The following is a 23,755-nucleotide window of genomic DNA, read 5'->3' on the forward strand; positions in this document are numbered from 1 at the left end:
AAACCCAAATAGTGTCCTTTGTGCACTGGTGCTCCACCTGGTGGCTTTCTGTGTAAAGCAACTTACATGAGAACTTACTGTAAGGGACAATGGCTCTGTTCTCCACAACTGGCTGTTATGGCTGCCTTTGTGAAATGTGCCACACAGCAGAGACGGTCTATAAAAGTTGTTTTAGCTCAATTACTGTACTGATATTTCAAGGACACACAGAGAAAAACACCTCTAAATGGGCTCTGACTCTAATGTTTTCATTAGCTTTAAGTATTGATGTGGAGAACTCACCATCTCAGCCTTTATATTGTACTCAAATGGCTGTTTAACTGTTATGTGCTGTTAACTGTAATCTCTATAAAGGGATAAACTGGCTAGTCTTTTTTAAACATTCCTGAGAGAATCTGCCAATAAACTAGAATGAAAAATGTTTGATTAGAGGAAATAGCGTTAAAGTGTTGTGAGTTTAAAAGGAGTATTTTAATGTTCTTCCACACAACTATTAGAATGCATTACTTAATAGCATTACCAATCAGAGCTCTTTCTTAACAATAACTTCCATGTTTAACAGGTCGTTTCTGTGTCTCTTCACATTGCAGGATGAGCCCTTCAGGTCCGTAGACCCGTACTGATTGGAGACATGTTCTAAGGACGACATCTCAGCCACCATGAAAGGGTTAGGAGCCAACCGCAGTCGTCACATGTCTGACTCGTGTGAACCAGCGAGATGCCCACAGAAGCCGCTCTATCCTTTGACCTCTGACCCCCACAGCTCCTTTCTGTTGAGCCCCACCATAAACCACTATGGCACACTGGACCCCCATCTCCACCTGTGCCATCCCACCAGCCCCACCAACCTGACCCCTGACTGCATGCTGCCGTTCAGCCAGATGTCCAACAGCAGCACTTTCCCTCGTCTGCACTTCACCTCCCAGACTGAGCAGGTTGACTGCTCCCAGGCCTGCATGGCTGGTGGTGGCGGACTCGGGCAGGGCGGCAGAACAGGTGCACTGTCCAACTCCTTGTCTATGGGCATGGGCTTAGGTCTGGGCCTAACTGGTGCTCCGATGATCACCAGTGGATCAGCCACTATCTCCACTGCAGCAGCAGCCAAGATGAATCGGTTACCCTCCAACCTTTTGGATCAGCTAGAGAGGCACCTGCCCCTGCAGCGCGACGGCTTCAGCACGCTGCAGTTTCATAGGGGACGTATGTCGAAGCAACGCAGTGAGAGCCCAGGACGCATACGCCACCTGATGCACTCTGTGCAGAAACTATTTGCCAAGTCCCAGTCCCTGGAAAACTCTGCAATCAAAGGCAACATGAACGGGCGCTCTGCTGGAGGAACGGCCGGCACCACGGGTGCTGGTGAGGATGGAGGTAGACCAACACGCAGGAGCAAGAGTAAAGACAGGGCTAGAACTGAGGGGCCAAAGCAGAGACCTAGGCCCAATGCACTAGGCCTCTGGAGCTCAGACGATGCCCTGGACACTGACACAACCAAAGCTGGCACTATTGCTGTAGGTTACCGCAACCCTCTGACCATGATGTCTCTGGGCAGAGCGGTGTCAGACAGCCAGGCCGCTCCCAGGCATATCCCACAGGGCTACCACACCATTTCTGCACATACTCTCAAGACCTCGAAAAGCAGCAGTGACCTCAAGTTTCTGGCATGCCAGGCGACACAGGTAGTATCCAAGGACGAGGAGGGAAGAATCAGGGGAAGCAAGGATGACATACTGGTGAAGAGGGGCTCCTGGTCCACTCTCACCCTCAGCCAGGCCAGGCAAGTGTTGCAGAAGGGCTCTGCTACAGTTAACAGGACCCTGCTTAAATCCAAGTCATGCCACCAAGACCTGGCACAACAGTTCCTTCAGGTAGGAGGGCCAGTGAGTATTCATCTTCATCATCATTCTTTGTAAGTTTGCATGGATATTTATATGATTTCTCTCAGGTTTGTTGATTTTATTGAACAGCTTTGCGTTGATAAATTGATTAGACTGACACTTATTTTGTTTCTCATACATAAGATAAGATAAATCACATTTATAGGTTTTTCATGACATTCATTACAGACATATTACCTTTTTCCAAGAACCATTGCTGCACAACCCCAGAATCAAACTGTGAACATGTGTTTAAAGACAAAGACACAAACCATGAAAGGGTCACACCTGAGATGACTGCAATGCATGGTTTGAGAGTCTCACAACAGTATGTATGTCTCTCCGTGATCCAGGTCCCACTGGGGGACTGGGCAGGAACTCTGGGTCGCGGCGGGGCCAGAGGAACTGAGATCCCCTGTCGAAGGATGCGCAGTGGCAGCTACGTTAAAGCTATGGGAGACTTGGAGGACAGTGAGGACTCAGAGGGAAGCCCCAAACCTTCCCCCAAAGCCACCGCCCGACGCCAGAGCTACCTGAGGGCCACCCAGCACTCCCTGAGTGAGCAGCAGCCGCCTCCACCTCAACGCAAGTGAGTCCCACGGCGGAGAGTAACGAATTCATCATATTGAAATTATAACCTTGATTATCATGCTCACTGTTTTGCCATAGTTGTGTTTCGGCTCTTTTACCTTACATTCATTCAAATAGAATAGAGGGAAATTGTAGGAATAAACATTCTTCTCATGTCCCCAAAGGCAGTCAGCAGGTGGCAGCATCCTGTCACAAATAATTGTCAGGATGTGCAGCAGCACTGAGTCAAAAAAAAAGCTGATAGAAGCTATTCATGGAGGTAGAGATGTGTATCAATGAAGGGGGATAAGAAATGACAAACAGGATCATCTTGTACAAATGCAGTGGGAGATGAAATTTTTTGCCATGTGTTTTACCCCTACATCCACACCGACAGGCCTCGTTGCCACGCTCTCATGCGGGAGGATTATCTGTGGTCTCCACTACAGAGTGCATGCTCTATGCAGCATCTGAGGTCAGTGTCATCCATAGGCAGGCAGTGTGGCCCTCCACCCACCCTCACTTGCCCTACCACCACTACCCACCACCTCGTTTTGGCTAACCTCTCCCAGTGCTTTCCCTCTCTGCCCTCTGTTCCATCACTTACCTTGCAGGTGCCCTGAGTGGTGTGTTAGTACTGTACTCTTGCCTGCTTCCTCGAGCCCTGATGTCATAACATGCAAATTTCCCATGGAAATCACTCAACCGCACCCTGCTGCTTATGCACACACATTTTCACTAACACCAGGTGCCAAAAGGGCCAGAACAGAGGAAACTTTGCACTTCCTAGATCAATCATAAAGGCAATTTCATATTCATCAGTTTTACTCATGAATCATTGTTTCCTCTGCGCTGCTATTTTAAACCCGAGCACATATCAATTTCCACACATCCCAATAGTATTTCATTCTAAAATACCCAGGGGAACTTTTGGGAGTGTGATTTAAAGTTTCTCCTGGATATCATCAATTAAACACAGCCCTCACTTATTCCGGTCTCTGACTTCTGAGAGGCTGATAATTACATTCACTTCCACAGCTCCCTGCCATCCTTGAAAGAGCTGTCGACTAATCGGAGCCTCGATAACTTAGATTGCCTGGTGAGCCCGCTGGAGGCCCCTCCACGCTACAGGGACAATGATTTCAGCCAGTGCTCTGGCACACTGGGCAGAGGCTCGGCCGCCCAGGTACGTCTCTTATCTTATCAAATGTGTTGCTATTACTGTAGTCCCTCGCATGATTATTACTTGGCTGGCAAAGACTATTTCCTCCTGTGTGTCTGTTTAACTCCGGTGTTGTAGTTTAGTGACAGCAACATTGAATGTATTTTTCCAGGGTATAACAGACATATTCATACCGTATGATATTTCAGATCTCTTACAATCAGCTAATTAGATCATCGACTCCAGTGACACATTAAAAGAAGAAGAAAATGATCAGTGAATGAGCAAAAAATACCTTAACACACCTCTCCAATTTTGAATCATGCCGCAAGAGAATATTTAAGTGAATGTAATGTCTATTGAGACATTCTATGAAAGAGGCAGCCGGGAATAATCTGGTGGAATAGAAGAGATGCTTGAGAGTGTTTGCAGAATGTCAAAGTGGGACATATGCTTCTGCGTAGAGCTGAGGGAACTTGTTGTATGTCTTCATCAGCAGGATTGGCGTGGGATGCAGAAATCCCTCACCAGACTAATGCACACATCTTTTTTTTTTTTTACCCAGAAGCAAAGGCACCCGTCTCTACCTGTACATGGGAGCTTTTACATTAATCCAATAATCATCAGGATCATATTACTGAGATGTACTATGTCTTACAAGATGACAGTGAAGTTAATCAGGGTAAAGAATGTGTGGATGCTAAACTACATCATTTCTAGTGACTTGATTTTGAGGGATTATTCATCATGTTTATGCACCACGCACAACACGTTCACATTTGCTACCGAAAATGCCAAGCGTAAAAATACTTTTACTGGCTGCTTCGACTTCTTTTTATGTCGCTTGATCAAACATTTCAGATGGTGCCGGCTGTCATCACTTATTCCCATGATGCAATGACGAATCCTTGCAGCAAAGACTGAAACAAACAAATACTGAAACAAAGCTATTTTCAGTACAATGCAGAAAAACATTCATACTGTCTCTGCACCAAGAACAAAATAGAGTCATACTTGTATTATCTTTTAACTGGAAAGCAAAATAGCCATCACACCAACAATACAACTCATAGTTGAAACTCCAAGGGGACATGCATCTTGATTGACAAGTATAGGCAACACAGTGGTAACTAAGTACATTTACTCAAGTTAAATACAAGTATACTCAAAAGTGCTTGAGGTACTTGTACTTGACTTAAACGTTATACTCCACCACATTTCTCTGACAGCTATAGTTACAATTTACTTTTGAAATATACATAAAGCTTATAAACAACGATGCATTGTTAAAGATCAACATAATTATTAAAACAATGTATCACATGAAGATTGATTAAAGTGTTTCCAAATCTTTTGGTCTTGTCGCCCCTCACAGAAATGCAGTGTTGTAGTTGGAGTCCTTTGTCATGTTTCAGATGTCTATGAGCTGTTTACAGAGACACTTCCCCTCTAAAATTCTCAGATTATTTAGTTTAAATAACTATTTAAGGCCCAAAGAGGTTAAATTACTCAATATTTCACAATATAAACAATGCTCAGATTGTTCTGTCCTCTCTTGTTAATCATCTCACGGCGATAATCTCTATAAACAGACTTTTCATTCATATGCAGAATCCATAGGTCACGGGACAAAATGTTGGTGTCTGAAGCGTACTGGTTTGCATTTATAGTCTGAGTAGTATTGACCAATCACGGTTGTGCAGGCTTTGGTTGCATGCAGGGAGAGCAAAAGAGGCGAAAATGCATTATGGGTCTTTTTATTGGTTTATAATTAGTTTGTAAACTTCATAGCTACTTGGGAAACAACCTGGTCGTCCCTCAACTCCAACTCCAGTCTTGCATCTCAAGTTGCTAATCAGACTGTTAACAATGAGCAGAGCACAGAAAAGGAAGTCTTGGCCCGGATATCTGCTGGCTACACCGGAACCCTAGAAATACAGCCATTTGCCTGCAGGCTTATCATTATCATAATTGTAAATTAGTATATTTTGCACTGTTGTATTGCCACTTTTACTCAGGTAAAAGACGTGAATACTTCTTCCACTCCTGGTAAATGCATGTTTCTCAGTCTGCCCTCTGCCCTCAGCGTGTGAGTCTGCACACGTTCTTTCAGGTATACGGGCAGGGCTGCGGGCACTCACTACCGTACTGTGAGGGGGAATCGCAGGCCGTGGAGGCTCTGGATCTGCCTGCGCCCACGTGCTTCCGGTCGCGCAGCCACAGCTACCTGCGTGCCATCCAGGCGGGCTGCTCCCAGGATGAAGACACCTCTGTGGACTCGGACTCACCACCACCCACCAGTGCAGGCTACAGTTACAGCTCCAACACCAGTGAGTACCAGTGAGGACAAGGTGGGACAAAGCAGCTGAGGATAGTCTTTGATTTAAGCTTAAAGTATAAGCAGAAAGGGAAGACTTATTTGCCTTTAAATATAATCCACTCATCTATTTACTCTGCTTCATAATAGCCAAATGTACATTTTGGATGAAATTGAAAATTGTCCCCTGAAGGAAGGACAATTCATGGACTTCTTTATGGAAAACATAAAGAGCACACATCTAAACAGTGTAGTATACTTCTGTTTTCACTATAGGTACAGTTATTTCCACACCAGGATGTAATTGGTGTATCAGATTAGTATTATTTGTTGTGGTTCATCTCTGGGTTCAAAGAACGCTCTGGAAAACATGACACATGAAATGTAGAGAGTAGCAGAACATGTTTTTGTGCAATGTTGGTATTAAAACAATTACATTTCAGTCTGAATAAGGATGTTTGGTTACGAGGTGCTTTGGATCTATCAGTAAAAGTCTGTGACAACATGTTCATACAGCAACAGGGATGCAGAGCGGAGCAACAACGGTACTCTTCTGAATCGATGAGTAAATGTAAAAACTGAAAAGCAATTTTCCATGTGATCATATTTATTGTGAACAGTAGGACTTAAAAGTTTGACTGCACAACATTTGTGTATCGTTTTTCAGTGTATGCTTAATTTATTTCAAACCATCCGTCCTTTTCAAATGATAAGCGTTCGCTTTCCAACACTCGGTCTGCAATAATGTCTCCAATGAGCATCTCTATATTGTAGATTACATAAAATGCTGTGTTTGTCGAAAAGAATGATGTGAACAGTCACACAAATGCTACAACATGAAGTGAATCATATTTTCATTGTTTTGGGTTCAAACGAAACTTCCCTCAGTATTTTTGGTCTAGAGTCAATACACAATGATCACTCAAAGCAGCGCCGAGCCGAGCTGCCCCCCTCAAGTTATATTTATTGTTTGTTTTGTTGAAGTGACAATCATTTGGACTTAGAAGTATCCACTGTGGAGGTAGTGAATGATTGAAGTAAATTAGGGCATTTTATATGAAATATAAAAATATGTTAAATATTCTTCTTTAGCTCTTTTTTTCTGAGAGAAAATGAATTAATGACATGGCCTGAAACTTAAGGATTTATCTAAAAATAAAACAAAATATGTTGTCCTATTAGTATCATCATAAGCACATTAAAGATGACCAAAATGATCAAACAAACCAATAATATGGACACTAGTAATCCTCCATGGGTACCTATATGATATACAACAACTCTAGTCATATATAGTGTAATGTATTAATGCTTCACATGTCTAAATTCATTGCAAATTCATATTTTAAAAAGCTTTGGATTTATGCCTCACACAATGCACATTCACTGTTACCACAATCTATTGATAACCATTATTTTCAGTTATTTACTATAGAGGCTTTATGTACTGGTTCTGTATTTTAAAAAATGTTAAGTTATTGATAATATGACCTATTTGAAGGAAGTATATTAATATTAATGGCCTTATCCGATCTTATTTTGTGTAACACGGGAGGTATTTGTTTTGGTCTTGATTGTCAAAAAGACCGTTTTTAATATGCTCGCCTTTACAAAAAGAGGGGAGAAGAAAAAAAGGATACGCCTCAATTTACATATATCGCCATTGTTTAGGAGACGGCCGGTCACAGCGGATCTAATATGAGCATTATGTCGTAGACCATAGAGTACTTTCCCGCGCCGCCAGGGACCAAAATGAAACGCACCAATCAGCGAAGACAGTCAAAATCAACGTCACACAGAGACGTCAACCAATCACGTTCGTGTCCGGTTACATCGACGACCAGAACTGACCAATCGATCGCTGAGAACCGTTACGGGAGGAAACGTGGACTCCAATCCTCGTCGTCAAGGGCGTGTACTACAAATCTTTTCTTCTGTGTGTCTTACGGGCAGGACACCGTATAGCCTCGTCTGCATCTTGTCTGCATTTCATGAATGACCAGAAAATAAGGATTTTACCAGTCTACCGCCATACAGTAAGATTTTGTCGCTTTTTTCTCCCGACTGGGCGTTCATCTTAAAACTGTCAATTGTTTCTCGGTACGCTATAGCATCGGCAAGCTAACGTGAGCTAACGTTGATGGTGTGGTAGGGTTAGCTATAAAGCTAACGTGGATGAAGAAAGAGGATGAAACACTATAATGCGAGTCGTTAGCAAGCAGGCGAGGCAGGTAGACAGTGGTGTGGTCGGTGTTGTTACATTGATGGTAACGAAGTAGCAGCTGCTCTTTGTTGGCTCTCTTCCATCACCACCATGATAATGCCTCCGGCTAACGTTAAATGTGTGATATCCCACCGCAACGAGCGTTAACTAGCTGGTAGCACGAGCTAACAGTAGCTGAGCACGTCAACGGCTCGTTAGGCTAACCAAACCGTCCTTGTCTGTTATAGCGGATAGCTAACATTGACTAATACGGTGCGTAATAAAAGCCATCTTTACTCTACTAAATGATAGTTTAACGTTTAAGTTGTAACCTAATGATCATTCATTTAACCCATATCACATCCTGTGCAATCACGTTGCTTTAACTCGGGCAGATGGAGCATTTAGTTTATTTTACAGGTGATCTCTTTGGATTAACATTAGCTGTCAAATGAAGTAAAGTGATATTAAACGATACTTCTCTCTTATACCCCAGACTCAACACGTGACAGTGATCTGAGCTCAGAGGCATGGAGGATCAATGAATCACGTTTAGCTTATCATTCCATCTACAAGTCAAAACTGACTGCTCTGTCTCTCTTTGTCTCTGTCTCTCTCTCTCACTGTCTGTCAGTCTCTTTCTCTATCTGTCTGTCTCTTTCTCTCTCTGTCTCTATACGTTTTTACCGATGGAAGATACTATTAAGTTGTCTCCAACTGTGTGTTAAAGACGTGGCATGCATAGGTTTCTAGCCACTTAATTTATCTATCCTCTAAAAAACGATTCTATCTCAGCTGCCAGGACTGCAGTGGGTATTTCTGGTCCACAGTTCTGTGCCATTTTTATTCAGTAGCTAGCGTCCATGTGTTAAGACCCGAGGACACAATCAATAATTGATGAGCTTCCTGCCTTGTGCAGTGCTTTGCAGTTAGGACACTTCAATGGGCTTTTATGAAGACCACCTGACAATAGAAGGATGTGCACACAAAAGAAGTGTAACATAACTGACAATAACAATACCTTGCATTGTCTCTTTTCCATGCTTACTAACTCTATTGTTTCTATTGGTTATAAGAATTCAGCTCATCTAGTTGGGTAATGGGTATTTGTTTTATATGAACTCATGTTTAGTTTAGTCATTAGGGTCTGTCAAAGTTTGAAATTCCCCCAGGCTGGGTATCATCGGAAACGCTGGCTTTTAGGTTTCATTGTGCCAACAAGGCGTGTTCATTGTGTCCAAGCCCTGGTGTGTCTGTGTATTACCGTGGATAGACAGTGAGTCATCCACCACAGCGTTGCACACTCTTTCTCTCACTCATTGATGAGGTAATCTCTTGACTGAATGGGCGAAGCCACTGTAGTTCTACAGTAAGGTCAACAGCAGACCGGCTTCCTGATGATGTGTGTGTGGAGCTCTTAGTTAACGTGGTTAGAGAGCGTGGTCCGGGCCTGTCCGTTTCCTGCACTAATGACATGCACTGATTAGAGAGCGGATTTATCAAACATCTATTTTGCGCCTGGTAATGGTTTTGGCAGCCACTGAAGTAACATGCTGTGAGTTTATTTACGTATTGATTAATGCTCACAATAAATTAGAGTACGACACATTTTAATAGTATGCTTTCTGCCAATCAATCCATCAAAAAAGCCAAATACTTGTTTCGGCTTCTCAGTTGTAAACTTGATATCTTAAGTCTTAACATTTGTTGTCATTAATATCTTCGGAGTTGGGATGTGATGGGCATTTTTCACCATTTTCTGACATATTTTGGATCAGACGACTAACCGAAAGTAAATGGAAGCGCTAATCGTGCAACTTTACCATGTTGTTTGATCAGATGATTTTTAACATGATTGTCTCATATGCACACTGATATTGACAACATCCTTACCACTGATATCCGATTCTGGTTTCATGCATTATATTCAGCCTCTTGCTGTGGTTTGCAAAAGCCAAACCCAGGTTTGTGCAGGCTTTTCAGTGGGACACTGTACTTATTTAGAGCAGTGTGCTATTAAATGTCACAATGGTGAAAGATAACCTCTTTCCAATAAACATTTCTGATCCTTTTTTTTTTAGCATTATAGTCTCAACATGGAAGTAAAAGTTGCTCATTGTGAACAGTTTGACCTCAGAGGCACTTGCCACGTGTCTTTTCGTCAGCTGATTAGGCTGAAACCCAGACTGTTGCTGCCTCAGTCCAGCAGATCAGACTAAGGACCGAAGGAGGATAAGGATATCAGACTATACAGCACATAACCAAGTCTCCAGGAGTGTAAAGTGTGCACTGCATTTTTCAGATTTTGTCTCAATTTGAATGGTTGTTCTCAAGCCAAGGTCTTCTTATCTAATTCTTTTGGAATGCTAGCCAGGGTGGCATGTAAAATGGCCGTACTTTAAATGAAATCATATGCGTTTGTCTTCCTATTTTCCTGTTTTTGGTATTGTAGCTCTCTTGTTTTGTGTTAGTGGTTTATTATTATTATCAGTATGTCAGCGTTGTCTGCTGAATGGCAGCCTGCCTGTCGGTGTGTCTCAACAGATAGCCTTCTCTGTCATGAACTCTGTCCGCTGTGACACTGATTTGCTGCCTCTCTACTCATAACTAGTTTCTCTTATTCATTTAGCTACTGTGGAAAATGGCCCAGATTCAATATACGATGCATTTAGATTTTCACGATGACTCAAATTTGAATGAAAACCCAGATGCAGTCCTGGTGCGCAGCAGGAGATCTACCGCCATTAACTGGCTTTTATAGGAATCTATTTAGCACAGGCCATCTTTCTGATTAGATGTACAGTATTTAGATGAATAGTGCACTTGTGTGCTTTAATCTGTTAGTCAGAAGTCATGCTCAGCCATGTGTCCTGGTTTAATCTTTCAGTCTACGGCTCCCACGGCCTGTCAGCCTGCCATACTATCTTACAATGAGACTAATCCCGGACAGAGCTTCTGCTACCACTTCTTTTTATGATACTTGGCTCGTATCCAGAGTTTCACAAAGGTTCATCGGCAATAAGCCACAATGCTGTTAACAAGGCTGTGTTTGGAATTTGCTTTTGTGTGTTTAACTGCACTGTCTCCGCTCACAAAGAAGTTCAGTCTGCAGCCTAGTTAGCACACATTGAAAATAGTCAACCGTGTACACTTTAATTTTAGCCCACCATGGAGAGCCCATTAGCGGTCATCTGATAGCTCGCAGACAAACCTGCTGATGGAGCCGGAACATATCCCGGCTGAGAGGCTGCATGGCTTTCATGAGTAATGCCGTGAACATTTGATGATCACAGCGATGTTGACGGAGTTGTAATTGAACCTAATTGTTTTCAAAGTGGGAGGAAGTATTGCATAAGAGTGATTCACGGACACCTGCTGTCCATATAACACGTCAACTTAAAGATGTAAAGCAATGGGAGTTTTTTCACAGCTCTCTGTGTGTGTGAGTAAGAGCTGCATTGCAGCCCTATAAACACAGCAAATGTGACAGAGGCATGTGTTGAGACTCGGGGTGTAGCTGGACACGATAATTCACTTTGGGAATGTCATGCATCTGGACTGAGTACTTAAAGAAGCATCTCATTCTTAGGGAATAAAAGCTCCGTTGTTGGTTGGGTATGTACTCTGAGACGAGCGGTCAGGGCTGCTAGCGACGCATGAACTACACGGAGCGGCTTCCACAGCAGTGTTTGTGTACGTTGGTGGGATTTAATGACGGCCTTCCTGGTGCTGTGAGTCACCGGCTGACGACGGAAGTGCGGCGCCCTCACAATTACATGGTGTCAGGTTAGGTTGCCGTTTGCATTGAAACCACTACCGGAGAGCATATACACCGCATTTCCATTATTGATTCGAGGCGGTGAGCCTTAAATTAAAAAATATATTCCATCCATCATGTGTGTCAGTGAAGGGTGTAATAGGGCAGAAGTATTTGTCTGCTGTTTGTTTTTCAACTCTTTCGGTCCCGTGTTGACAGTCAGCCAGCTGTTTAAATAGCATCTACACGAGCGCCTCAACGTCCCCTCAATTCCTGAAGAAAACCTGTGGTTTCTCATGTTGTATTGTACTTAACTCTGCATCGTCCACCACAACCCTGCAGTCAGACTGATGACAGAAAAGGAGGCAACCAGTCCCATTCCTTCTCCCTGAGTCAGATTGTCTTTGGCCTCGTTTCAGTTTCTGCTGAAAAGAATTTGTGAATCCATGGTTCATTTGTCCGTGGGTGTCAAAATGTCACGCTTATGTTAAGTAGTCTACCATGTGAGGGCTCTGATTTATAATAATACAGTATGATTGTTAATGAGTATTCATTTGGTTTTGTTGAAAGAGAAGTCGAAAATCAGAGGAGCACTTGTGACACAGTGACAAGATGGCACTTGTCACTGTCATTAAAATGAGAGCAGCTGCTCCACCTTAAAGGTCCGCCCACCTTAAAGGTGAGCCCGAGCCACAGTTGTCGCTAACTGTCACTTAATTCAGCATTTATTATTGAGTCCTGGATATCGCTGGCTACATGAATGCCGGATAACTGTACAACCGATTTTTCTTCGCCTTCCTAGAGTCAACAAGCGCAAGCGGATAGTCAACAGGAACAGCGTCACTCTGCCATTGCAGCTCAAATTGTGTGCGTTTCTGCTATAATAACTTATAAGTTCACCGCCAGCAAAATACCTCCACTCATGAAATCTATGTTCTACTTATAACTGCGGTGGTCATGTCTCAGGAAGTGACTATGATGGTGCCTGTACTACTTGGTGCCTGCGTTTTTACCCCGTGAGTAAATTCGCTGCTTTAAGACTTGATACTAACTTGTAACACTAATAAAGTTACAGCTAGTATTATACCTCCACTAATTTAATCCATGCTTAACGTTATAACCATGGTGGTTAAGCCTAAGCAAGCGACTAATACACTTTTTTGGAAATGACCTCCACTAAGTGTATTTCACCAACGTTTTTGACCTGGGTGTGTTTGTCAGGGCCGGATTTAGTGAATCGAGGGCCACAGACAAAAGCTGTCTTGTTTTGTTTCATCCTTTTCTCTTTATTCTCTCTATTAACTATACATCGTAAAAGTATTAATACCGCACAGTAAAAGTCCTGAATTCAAATATTTACATGACAGAGAGGCATTATCAGCACAATGCCCGTAGACTGACGGTGTGTTCCAGGTGGAGCGGCTCCATTAATCATTACGAGTAACCCCTTTCACATTCCTTTGATCAGTAATTTAAAAAATATATACTGACTATGGCTCCATTAACTCCACTGTAAATTTCCCCACTGCGGGACTAATAAGGATTATCTTATCTTATCGTAACTCCTCGGACAAATCCAGTCCGTGTGACTGTACTAATGGGGTTTATCACTGGCGAGATGTACGCTTATCATTTATGATATGCTGTGCAGGAAATTGGAGTTTGGAGCGCTGAATGTCACTGATTGGTCAAACACAAGTGAAGGAGTTGAGAGAGAGAGCGAGAGAGAGCGAGAGAGGCTAATAGTTTCATCCGTTTGACGGTCTGAAGCAGAAATAGACTATCAAGCACTCAGCAGATGATGTTCTTTGGGCATTGTGGAGTTTTTAATCTCCATAGGTCTCCTTTTTTTATCGATTCATAACATCCACTTAGAGCCGCTCCCTAAACATCGATGATTCTAATCATCGGTCGAGACGCCCAGTGGTGAATCTCATTATGTCCGCCAAATCATTGCACTTTTAGTTTTTTAAGCTTTGTCATTGTGTATATAGCAGCATGCCAGACTATAAACTTTAATGAACTAATTTGCCTAACAACACAACTTTGACCAGGAAGCACACCTTTTTTATTTGACTATGTGGAAATGTGATATTTAAAAAATTTGAATAAATCTGCAGCTCTACATCCACTGAAACATGACACGCAACAGTAAATACAAAAACCAACAGGATAACGTCTGTGTTATCGGGTTCCTGGAACTGTTTGGTCTAAAAGGGCGATGAAAAGGCAGAGTTGTCTTGTCGGACAGTCCCCAGAGCAGAAGGACTGAAGGTGTGGCATGCAAAGGTCCCCAGAGACAGACTGACGTCAATGGAACACAACCACCAGCGTGTTTACAGGACGCATGAAGGTAGATGTAGGTACAGTCCGATAGAGGCAGCAATAAGGGCAAAGTGCAGGTTTGTTTTTCAGATAGGCCGTGTTTATGGTGTTTGGGTACTTTTATGGCACAGCTTTATTTTACTTTTGCTTTCTCTCTGATGTCTGAAGTGACGAAGAGCAGGTTTTCTCATCCTAAGCTCTCTCTGGTTTCTTCCTCCATCTTCCGTCCGCAGTCGGCAGTAGGAAGGCTCCTCCCCCGGTCCCCCCCCGCACCACGTCCAAGCCCCTCATCTCCGTGACGGTGCAGAGCAGCACCGAGTCGGCCCAAGACGTATACATTGACCAGCAGGACCGTGGCAGTGAGGCCAACAGCCAGTCGGGACGCAGCAACTCCTCTGACAGTCTCTGTAGCATCCGCACGGGCAGTCTGGCTAAGGGGCCCCGACCGCTACCGGTCCCAGTCCCAATCTTTGTCCCTCTTCTAATCCCGGGACCCGCTGCAGGCTCTGTGCATCCTGTTCCAGCCCCTCGTGACCTCCCTCCTCCCACCACCACCACCACCGCCGCTGTCGCCACTAGCACCACTTCCACATCTACCCAGTCCCAACATGACACCCTGAGCTTTGGTTTCACCCTAGAGCCGGCCCCGACTGCAACCAAGAGGAAACTGTCCTCCATCGGAATCCAGGTAAGAATTGTCTACTTTTTAGTTCGATACAATCATAGTGGGAGGAGACTAAAGCCAAAGTATTTGACTGGTTTTCTGTTGTCTGTGATTTTTTTTTTTTCAGGTGGATTGCATTCTGCCAGTCCTGAGAGAGGAACCACTACCCCTGACCGCACCCCTTAAGTTTCAGTCCATCGGAGTTCAAGTGGAGAACGGCAGGCCGTAAGTGTACACTCACGTTAGATGGAACAGTGAACGGTAGCCACGTGTGATCTGATGGTTTACATGTTTAACAGAGATGCTGTGAAGACATATGGGGATACTGCCCTTCATGGAATCATGATATGAAAGAGTATTGAGATATAATCGGCTGTTCTCATGGCATCTTAAAATGTTTTCATTCTCTATTCCTCATAGAGTATCTGTGTTTGTACACATATTGCCATGATGAGCTAAACGGCTACGTAGTATAAACAGAGTAAAGACAGTGTAAAAAAAAATATATACACAAATTGTTTCTGTTCTGCCGCCAGTTTCACGCTGTTCTGATGATCAACAGTTGGTGGCAGTAATGCGCCAGTAAACATAGCAATGTGCTAACAAAGATGTTAAAGAAGACTATAAGCGAGGAAACATGAATGTGAGCGATGCGTTATTTGAAAGCTCCACATGGTGCATTTTAGAGCTCCTGTCTGACTGCAGTGTAGCTCCTTACCTGCCTTTCCACTCCGTAACGGCACAGACTCACATTGCCTTTTCTTTCTTTGGCCCATGTGGCTGGTGAATCTGCTGTCTTGGGCAACCCAGCAGGCAGCCTGGCCGCAGGGCTCTGATTGAGGTCCTTTTACTCTTGTGTTGACTGTAGAGAGCTGAAAACACGGCATTTAAACCTTTCCAGTGCGCTGTAATTTTCCCTAATGCCATTGGTTTGACGGCCTGCTTCCTTTTCTCCTGTTCATTATCTCTGTAGCAGCAGTCTAAGGTTTCATGTTATATACCTGATTTGTTGCCAATTTCCTCCTGCTTACCATTCTCGACACCGTGTATTTTCTATTTCTTTTGAGCTCCTTTTGCAAAATATCATACTGCACCATCGGCTCACTGACCCCAACCTGCTACTGCGGAACGTGTTTGACACGTCGCTTCGTTGTCTTGTTTATTTTTACGGTCTGTCAGAAGCTGATGTTTATGCGTGTCTCTGCAGTCTCAGCCGGGAAAGCAGCATGGCGTCCAGACAAAACACGGAGACTGAGCCTCAGGAGCCCCAGGACGCCGCACCCACAGAAAACAACACGGCCAACTGCACCAACAGTCCAACATCGAATGCCACCGCAGCCAACGGACAGGACAAAGCCATGGAACAGCAGCCCCTTAAACACACCTCAGCCGCCTCCAGGATATCCAGCCCGCCCCAGGTGACTCTGGACCCGGCTTTGGATCCCTCCTCGCTGCCACCGCCAGATCCCAGCCTGGAGTCCGGAAACTGCAGCGCCCACGCAGATGCTGTTCAGCCCGGCACGCCAGCTTGCCTCCGAGACGGAAACTGGTTTATGAAGCTGCTGCAGGCGGAGACCGGGCGCATGGAGGGCTGGTGTCAACAGATGGACCAGGAGACCAAAGACAACAAGCTGTCAGAGGAGGGTAAGTGACGTGATCGCGTGAAATGGCAATCAAAACATTAAGGCCCCATTCAAACACGTCATGTAAGGAGTCTTGTACCCAGATAAGATTTAGGACACTTATGCACATGCAGTATAATCAGCTCTCCCGGGTCTCGTGTGAATCAGGGTTGCTTTGTTACTTTGGGTGTTGGTGTTCCTGCCACCTGATTATTTATAAAGCACTGTTCTAGATCAGACGTTCCAAAGTGCTTCACAATAAAAGACAAGAGACCGAAGTACCGTTAATGGCTCGTCAAGACAGTAACATAAAGAATTTAATTGATGTCCCAGTTCTAAAGACGTGGATGAGGTCGGTCCTTGTTGACCGAGGACAATGAAACTAAAGCACGACGCGGTCGTCACTCTCATTCGCTCACAGTGACGCTGCTCGTTGGAGGGAGAGTACTCTTTGTTTTTGCTGTAACAGAGCAACTGCGGAGTCATTTCCCTTCTTCATCTCCCAGAATACCACTCAGGCTGTTGGGCAGACTCATCTCTGCAGTGTCTTAAATATGAATGAGCGAGGAGCAGGCTAGAAGTAGAGGCTCCGTCAGATCATCGCTCCCCGTGGACCTGAATTATGAATTTTCCATTTCCATGCAAATATTAAAGGGAGGAAAATAGCTGAATAAAGAGTAATTTGTTATCCTCCCTAAGATTGCGTCAATGTATTCCTCCTAAGAAAATAATTTAAAACTCAATCAATAAACTCTTAGTCTCTCCGTCCTATGTCTTGAAGCAGCTCTCTAACCTTTTATACACTGTCTATCTCAAAGTAGCTGCCTTTTCATGTCCTTTTTGTCTCATTACATATCTATTTTTTTTTTTAGCTGTTTCAATGATCTCTCCACAACTCGTTGATGATTTATCATGATCTTCTCTTTTGTAGTGTTGGGCACGATCCGCAGTGCAGTAGGCAGCGCTCAGCTCCTCATGACAAAGAAGTTTGAGCAGTTCAGAGGGCTCTGTAAGGAGAACTTGGTGAGTGGCTTCATTACATCCTATTGAATCTCTCTTGATGCGCTTCTTTCCTGCATGTTTTTTGTTGGCCTCTCAAACTTACTTACCGACCCAATTTTCTTTCATCTTTCTCTCTCCGTCATCATTTATCTTCCCATTGCTTTACATTTAGAGAGAAAATGATCTTTTTCAGGCAGAAACATGAAGTCCTTGAGAGTTTATCTCCTCAGATTTACTGATAGATTTTGGTTCTCTTGTCCTACTTGTCCCGCTGTCCCTCTCTGCCAGATTCTCTCTGTTACTGGTCCAATAGTGTTGAAATGTAATCATCTCTGAAAGTTTATTGATGTCAAATGTGTTTCTCTTCATCAATTTGCTTTAAAAGGGAGGCTGCCCAGGGTGGGTGGGTGGGTGGATGGGTGTGTGTGGGGGGGAGGAATGTGATTAATTCTCTCTGATTTGACTTGAGCCATTCATCTAAATCTTCTCTCCACGGTCTCGTTTTCCTCTCACTAGGACATCAATGCCAACCCACGACCAACGGCACAGGACCTCGCAGGATTCTGGGATCTGCTACAACTCTCAATAGAAGACATCAGCATGAAGTTTGACGAGCTCTACCAACTGAAAGCCAACAACTGGCAACTTCCTGAGAAATCAGAGAAGGTGATGTTTGCTGACTGACGGTTTTCATATACGTCTCTTAGAGTAGAGCAGCAACTTGAGTTCTTTTTATTATCTTTCTTATTAATCGTTCAACCGTGAAACTGTTTAAGTCGTTGTAAATTGTCATTTTAAGCTTTTAACTTAAAATGAATAAATACAATTGACAAAGCGAGTAATCGATTAATTGAGAAAATAATCAATAAGTTTTAGTCCTGAACTCAAACTTTTTGCGTTAACTTAATAAATTGCTTACAAATAAGGAGTTAATTAACAACAATGGAGGTTGTGTTTTCAACTGCACCTTATTCCTTTTCCTCCTCGACTTCATTTCCTCAGGATGAAAACAAGCAGCTTCCCTCTGTGCCAAAGAAGCAGACTAAGCCCAGGCTGTCGGCGGGGAAGGACAGGAGCGTGGACTCGGCTGTGGACAAACAGCGGCAGGAAGCCAGGAAGCGTCTGATGGCAGCAAAGCGCGCGGCGTCAGTGCGGCAGAACTCCGCCACGGAAAGCGCCGACAGCATCGAAATCTACGTCCCCGAGGCCCAAACCCGCCTCTGATGAGAGTGAACCAGCAACCGATCATTGAGACAAATCCGGACTCCCTTCAGACATTCACTGACACAAACACACAAGACAGATATGAGACGAACACGCAAATGTACGACGGATGCACAGAGGCCGACGACCCCCTCACAGCGGCACAGCTGAGGACAGCAGGAACGTGGGGATCACAATCCGGAATAACGCAGATCATCACGGCTGCCATTGGACAGAAATATCCTTGACATTTGTTTAATACTATTATTATAATAATTATTATCTCCTAAAGTATATCAGGACTGTCTTAAATGTGCAAGTATCTTGGATAAGGACATCCTGTACCTTGTGAGCTGAAGAATCTTGGTATCCCAGAAGTTTACTCTCTTAAAAACTCCCCTCACCGCTGAGTCTACCGGCAAGTTGTGGCTGCCTGGTTTACGAGCTGAGCTACCATCCACACACACACACTCAGGACACACATGCAGGTGCACTCGCTGTCCACAGAGTCTTCCTGTTCTCTATTTGTATTAGGCTGCCACTCGTCGGGCGCGGCGTGTACGCTTTCACTGCGTACAAACTCCCAAGATGGTGTCGATGTACTCGGAGGTTTAAAAATGCAGAGAACCAGAGGAAGGCAGTAGCATATATATTATAAATATCACACTATTGCGATGTTCATTTTGTAAATGTTGTATACCAGATTATTTGTTAGAAAGAGGTCAGTGTTCAGTACCAAGGTAGTTTTTTTTATAGATCGAGTACATGTACTGTCATGATGTATTAGCACTTGATGCAATCATTCACGCCACCTCTTTCTCTTCCTCTCCTCTTCACAAATGCACACTACACAGTCTGTGTCTGTGGGCATCCATTGTTAAAGTCTTACAGTTTTTGTTTTTGTGACGGGGATGTGAGGATTGACTGCCCTGCCAGTGAGCGTCAGAGGAATGTACGAAGTTGTATGCATTCTACAGCTCGTGTCGACTTGATCACTGCACTTTCCATTCACCTCAGATCAAGTTTGCTCACCTTCGTTTGCCTGATCATCCTGACTGTCACCGCATCCTCGAGTGATGTGGGGGGGGGACCGAGACATTCCCCACTCGGAATGGCATTCCCAATCAACCAGACCACGTGTGACGGGGTGGGGGTTTACGTGCCACTTGAAAGGAAATGGAATAGCATAGCAATAATAAAAATCGTATTAGAGCAAGCAGAGCAGTAGGTACCCAGTCTTCAATTATTTAATTCAATATTTCCAATAAGAAAATTAACTTTCTTAGCGTGATGAAGGATGAATGTTTCTTTCTTTTATTGACTGACTGCCCTTGAAATGATTAAAATCTCAGGTTGGACATGAACTCGACAGTACAAACCACTATGGATGGATTATTTATTACGTAACCACAAATTAACTGGCCGAATGCTTCGGAGCCATTGACTAATATTTTAAATCCAGACCTACTCGGTGCTCTTCGGTGAGAAAAAAATCATGTTTGTTGCAGTGAAGTGCAGGCTTAATAAGACTGCTGATATCAGCGGTCTCTGTCGCTGACCTTTCCAGCAGCTTGAACTCCCACCCCTGCTTGTTGCGAATGAACTGTGGTACATTTCTTTTTTTATTATTTAAATTTGAATGTCATTTGACACGTTTTGTGACCTTCATCCGAAACGTGGTCGACCTAAACATGTCTTGATTTCTGTAATTATAAGTAATGGTGCTGCGGGAGGCTTCATATTGTGCCAAGACGGCAATGATCAACATTTCAGCGTCATTTGATAAAGCTTCTATTTAAAGTGATTTTTATTTTTATTTTTATTTTTTTAATTTAATCTGCTTATGAATTCTACCTGTCTCTACGTGTGCATTCTCGGCCAACTTTGTTTGTGTTTGCATCGGCTCACTCCACATCCGCTATGCCTCGTCTCTGACTCAACTCATGACTTTTTGAGTATCGGACTGGAATATTTTCCACGTTTCAGTTTTCTCAAATGGAAACAAGTGCCAAAGGGTTCATGAGTGGAACTGGGCATCGCATACTCGTGCACAAGTGCAGGTTGTGACTCACTAGTTGTTTTTTATTTAAGAGCTGGCTCTCCCCCTACTGGTCAGTCCTCGCGTGACACTCCAGACATCTTGTTCTGCTCCATTTTGAATCTTTTAGTTGACGTCACACAAGAAATGAACTGGGAATGCTGACACAACACCGAGTTGTTGATTTTCTTATTCTCTTGTTTGTATTACATCAACAATGGACATGTGCATTTCATTGTCCAAAGAAACCATTAAACATCCCTTTGCTACATGTCCTGGTCATCATTCTTGCTGTCGTTTTTTTTATTTTTTAAAGCACTCATCCATAATGCAACGGTAATATTAGCTGCTGAGTTAATATTACACACAAATACATCATACGCATTAGGTTAGACATTTTATTATTGCTGTATAATCTCTTAGAGCATGGCCTTCTTACATATAGAAATATACAAAGATCCTTGCCAATGAATTTTCAGCAATCCTTTAAATGGGTCTTGCAAATGATCTGAAACTATTCAATCTGTGTAAGGCATTCAGGGTATGTACTGTACGTAGGAGGTTATAACTGGCTGACTAATGGCGGAAAGTCCTCTTCCTTTTTCATATCATTTGAGAGCCGGATCCCTTTATTTGCCCACATTACTGAACTTTAAGAGAGCATGACCTGATCAGGGATCTTCAGACAGTTTGTTTACCACTACTTCCTGAGTTTCAAAGGGCTACAAAATGGACAAACGATGACCAGAAGTTGCAATTCTTGAGGCAGATTATGTGGATGTGCTGTTCAACCTTGTGGACGAGGCGATATTCTCTGGTTAAGTGATTTCTAGGATTCATCTAGAAATATCTTTGAGGTAAATTGTGTTTGCTTGATGGAAACACGCTGAGAATTATAAGCCCATTCTAACTTCAGCACCTGCTCTCTCTCTTTCTCTCTCTCTCTCTCTCTTTCTCTCTCTCTCTCTCTCTCTTTCTCTCTCTCGCTCGCTCGCTCGGCATCTGTCCTCTCAGAGATCCAGCTAGGAAAATAAGCAAAAACTATGTAGATCCAGATTATCTTGTACTGACGAACATTATTTTACAAAACAAGCACATATCTTACAGGCGAGGGGTTGTTTAATGTTATGGTGTATTAGTTAGACACTGTGAGGATAGTTTCTTTTCAGAGAATAAAGAATTGTGATTGCAATGAGTTACGTGGCATATTTTCTGTATGAAATAATCTGTACAATTAAAGAAGAATGCCACTTCATTTGGGAATGCATGTATGTTTTTCCTCTTATATGTTTAAACTAATCACCTCAATTCTATTAATTGTTGTTCTTGGACCTGGAGCACAGAAATACTGTCCAGAAAACCTCTCTTTGTGATCCCAAAGTGTCATTGTTTTATAACTTACAATAAAACAAGGGTCAGCAAAACACCTTCATTTGGTCCACCTTAGTAAGTGGTCATACACGTTATACTCTTCGTAGTAATGACAGCAATATAACTACATAGATATATGCACTATGTGACCAAAGGTATGTGGATACTGCGGTCCACACTGTACTTTCAGTTTGGGGATGTTTGTCTAGATATCTTAGCTTTAATTAAGTGAGACAGGTGCAAGATCTGAGATTGGGAGCATTTTGATTGCCTCTCAACAGCTCTCAACATGTCGACCGCGAGCGTCTCAAAGCTAACGGCGCTAACAGCATGTCAGTGTAAACTAGTCCCAGTTTCTTGCTAGTTTGAGCAACTTTTGGATTTAGTTGCTGGCGACTTTCATTATAAAAGAGTTAGAAATACTGAAATACTTAACCTCGCTAGTTTCTTAACATTATCAACCCTGCCTTTAATGTTCAGAATGTTGAATAGATCTCATTTAATGCCACATATTTAGACAATGGTGTTCTTCTTCTTACTTTGTGCCAACAGTTTGTTGAGGGCCCTCCCCTGTTTCAACATGACAATGCTCCCGTGCACAGACAAGGTCCGTAAACAAAAATGTCTTTCTCAGTTTGATGTAAAACATGTTGACTGGCTTGTGCACATAGTTCTGATGTGAACCCCATTCAACACGGAATAAATAAGCACACAAGAACTGCTGTCATACAAACAGTGCTTACCTCACCTCCACCCGGACTGCATCCCTGAACAAGCCCTCTGCTCGTCCACTCACCTCACCTCCTGGTGACAACACATTAGACTTGATCCTCATCTCCTCAACAGCATCCCAGAGCGGTGGAGGTTTGAGCACCAGGTATTTGATAGACATTTAATCCAGAAATGAAAGTAGCTCCACCTGGACTATATATGTGATAGTGTCCTTCTACATGCTGTCATTTTTTGTGTGGGAGCTAGCCTGCTGTAGGTCCACGGCCTTTTGACGTTGCCATACAAAATATATATAAGTGAGTGAATTCACAATGCAGCGCTTAATACAAAAGGTGGGAAAAAACGAGGAAGGTTAGTTAAATTGCAGGTAAAGTGATAACTCCCTTTCTACATCTGATAAAACTTCCAAACATGATTAACATAGCATGAACTATCTAAATTTAGTATTCTTCTGTAATGAACATGGTAGGCTGCTGTCACGCTCATGTCACAGCTACTGACCGTATAAACAAATAGCTCAATGGATCTGCTACTGACCACAGCGCCTCGCACAGGATTTAATGATGAATGAGCAATAAAGACTCTTGAGCAGGGGTGCATTGAGTCAGCTGAAGATGACCAAAACAAGACTGCCTTAAAAAATAAAACCATATAATTACGGTGACATCAGATCAATCATCGTTCACAGAATATACACAGTATTTAAAAAAGTTATAATCAAAATGAGAATTTGGGATATTTCTCAGTGCATCAAAATTCTAACTGTGAAAGGGTTTAAATGTTTTCATTGAACAATGTAATTTTAGCCGTAGCTTATTGATAAATATCCAATCAAAGTCAATCAGTGGTGGTTGTGAGGTTTCCCTGCACATACTACTGCAAACATGTAAACATATCGACAGGAATACAATT

General features: G+C 43.2%; 1 protein-coding gene across 1 annotated transcript; it reads left to right on the top strand.

Annotated features, from left to right (window-relative positions):
- Positions 1–659: 659 nt before the first annotated feature.
- Positions 660–21,009, top strand: LOC306705952 (disks large-associated protein 4-like; the record flags this gene model as incomplete). Its single annotated transcript, XM_079172849.1, has 11 exons — positions 660–1,868; positions 2,231–2,466; positions 2,845–2,922; positions 3,486–3,633; positions 5,723–5,939; positions 14,445–14,899; positions 15,003–15,100; positions 16,083–16,519; positions 17,429–17,520; positions 18,016–18,165; positions 18,502–21,009. The coding sequence occupies 11 exons, from the start codon at positions 660–662 to the stop codon at positions 18,721–18,723; spliced, it is 3,342 nt and encodes a 1,113-aa protein (XP_079028975.1). The 3' UTR covers positions 18,724–21,009.
- Between the last annotated feature and the right edge of the window lie 2,746 nt (positions 21,010–23,755).

The sequence above is a fragment of the Pholis gunnellus genome (genome assembly GCF_910591455.1).
Source record: "Pholis gunnellus genome assembly, chromosome: 2".
Taxonomy (NCBI): Eukaryota; Metazoa; Chordata; class Actinopteri; order Perciformes; family Pholidae; genus Pholis; species Pholis gunnellus.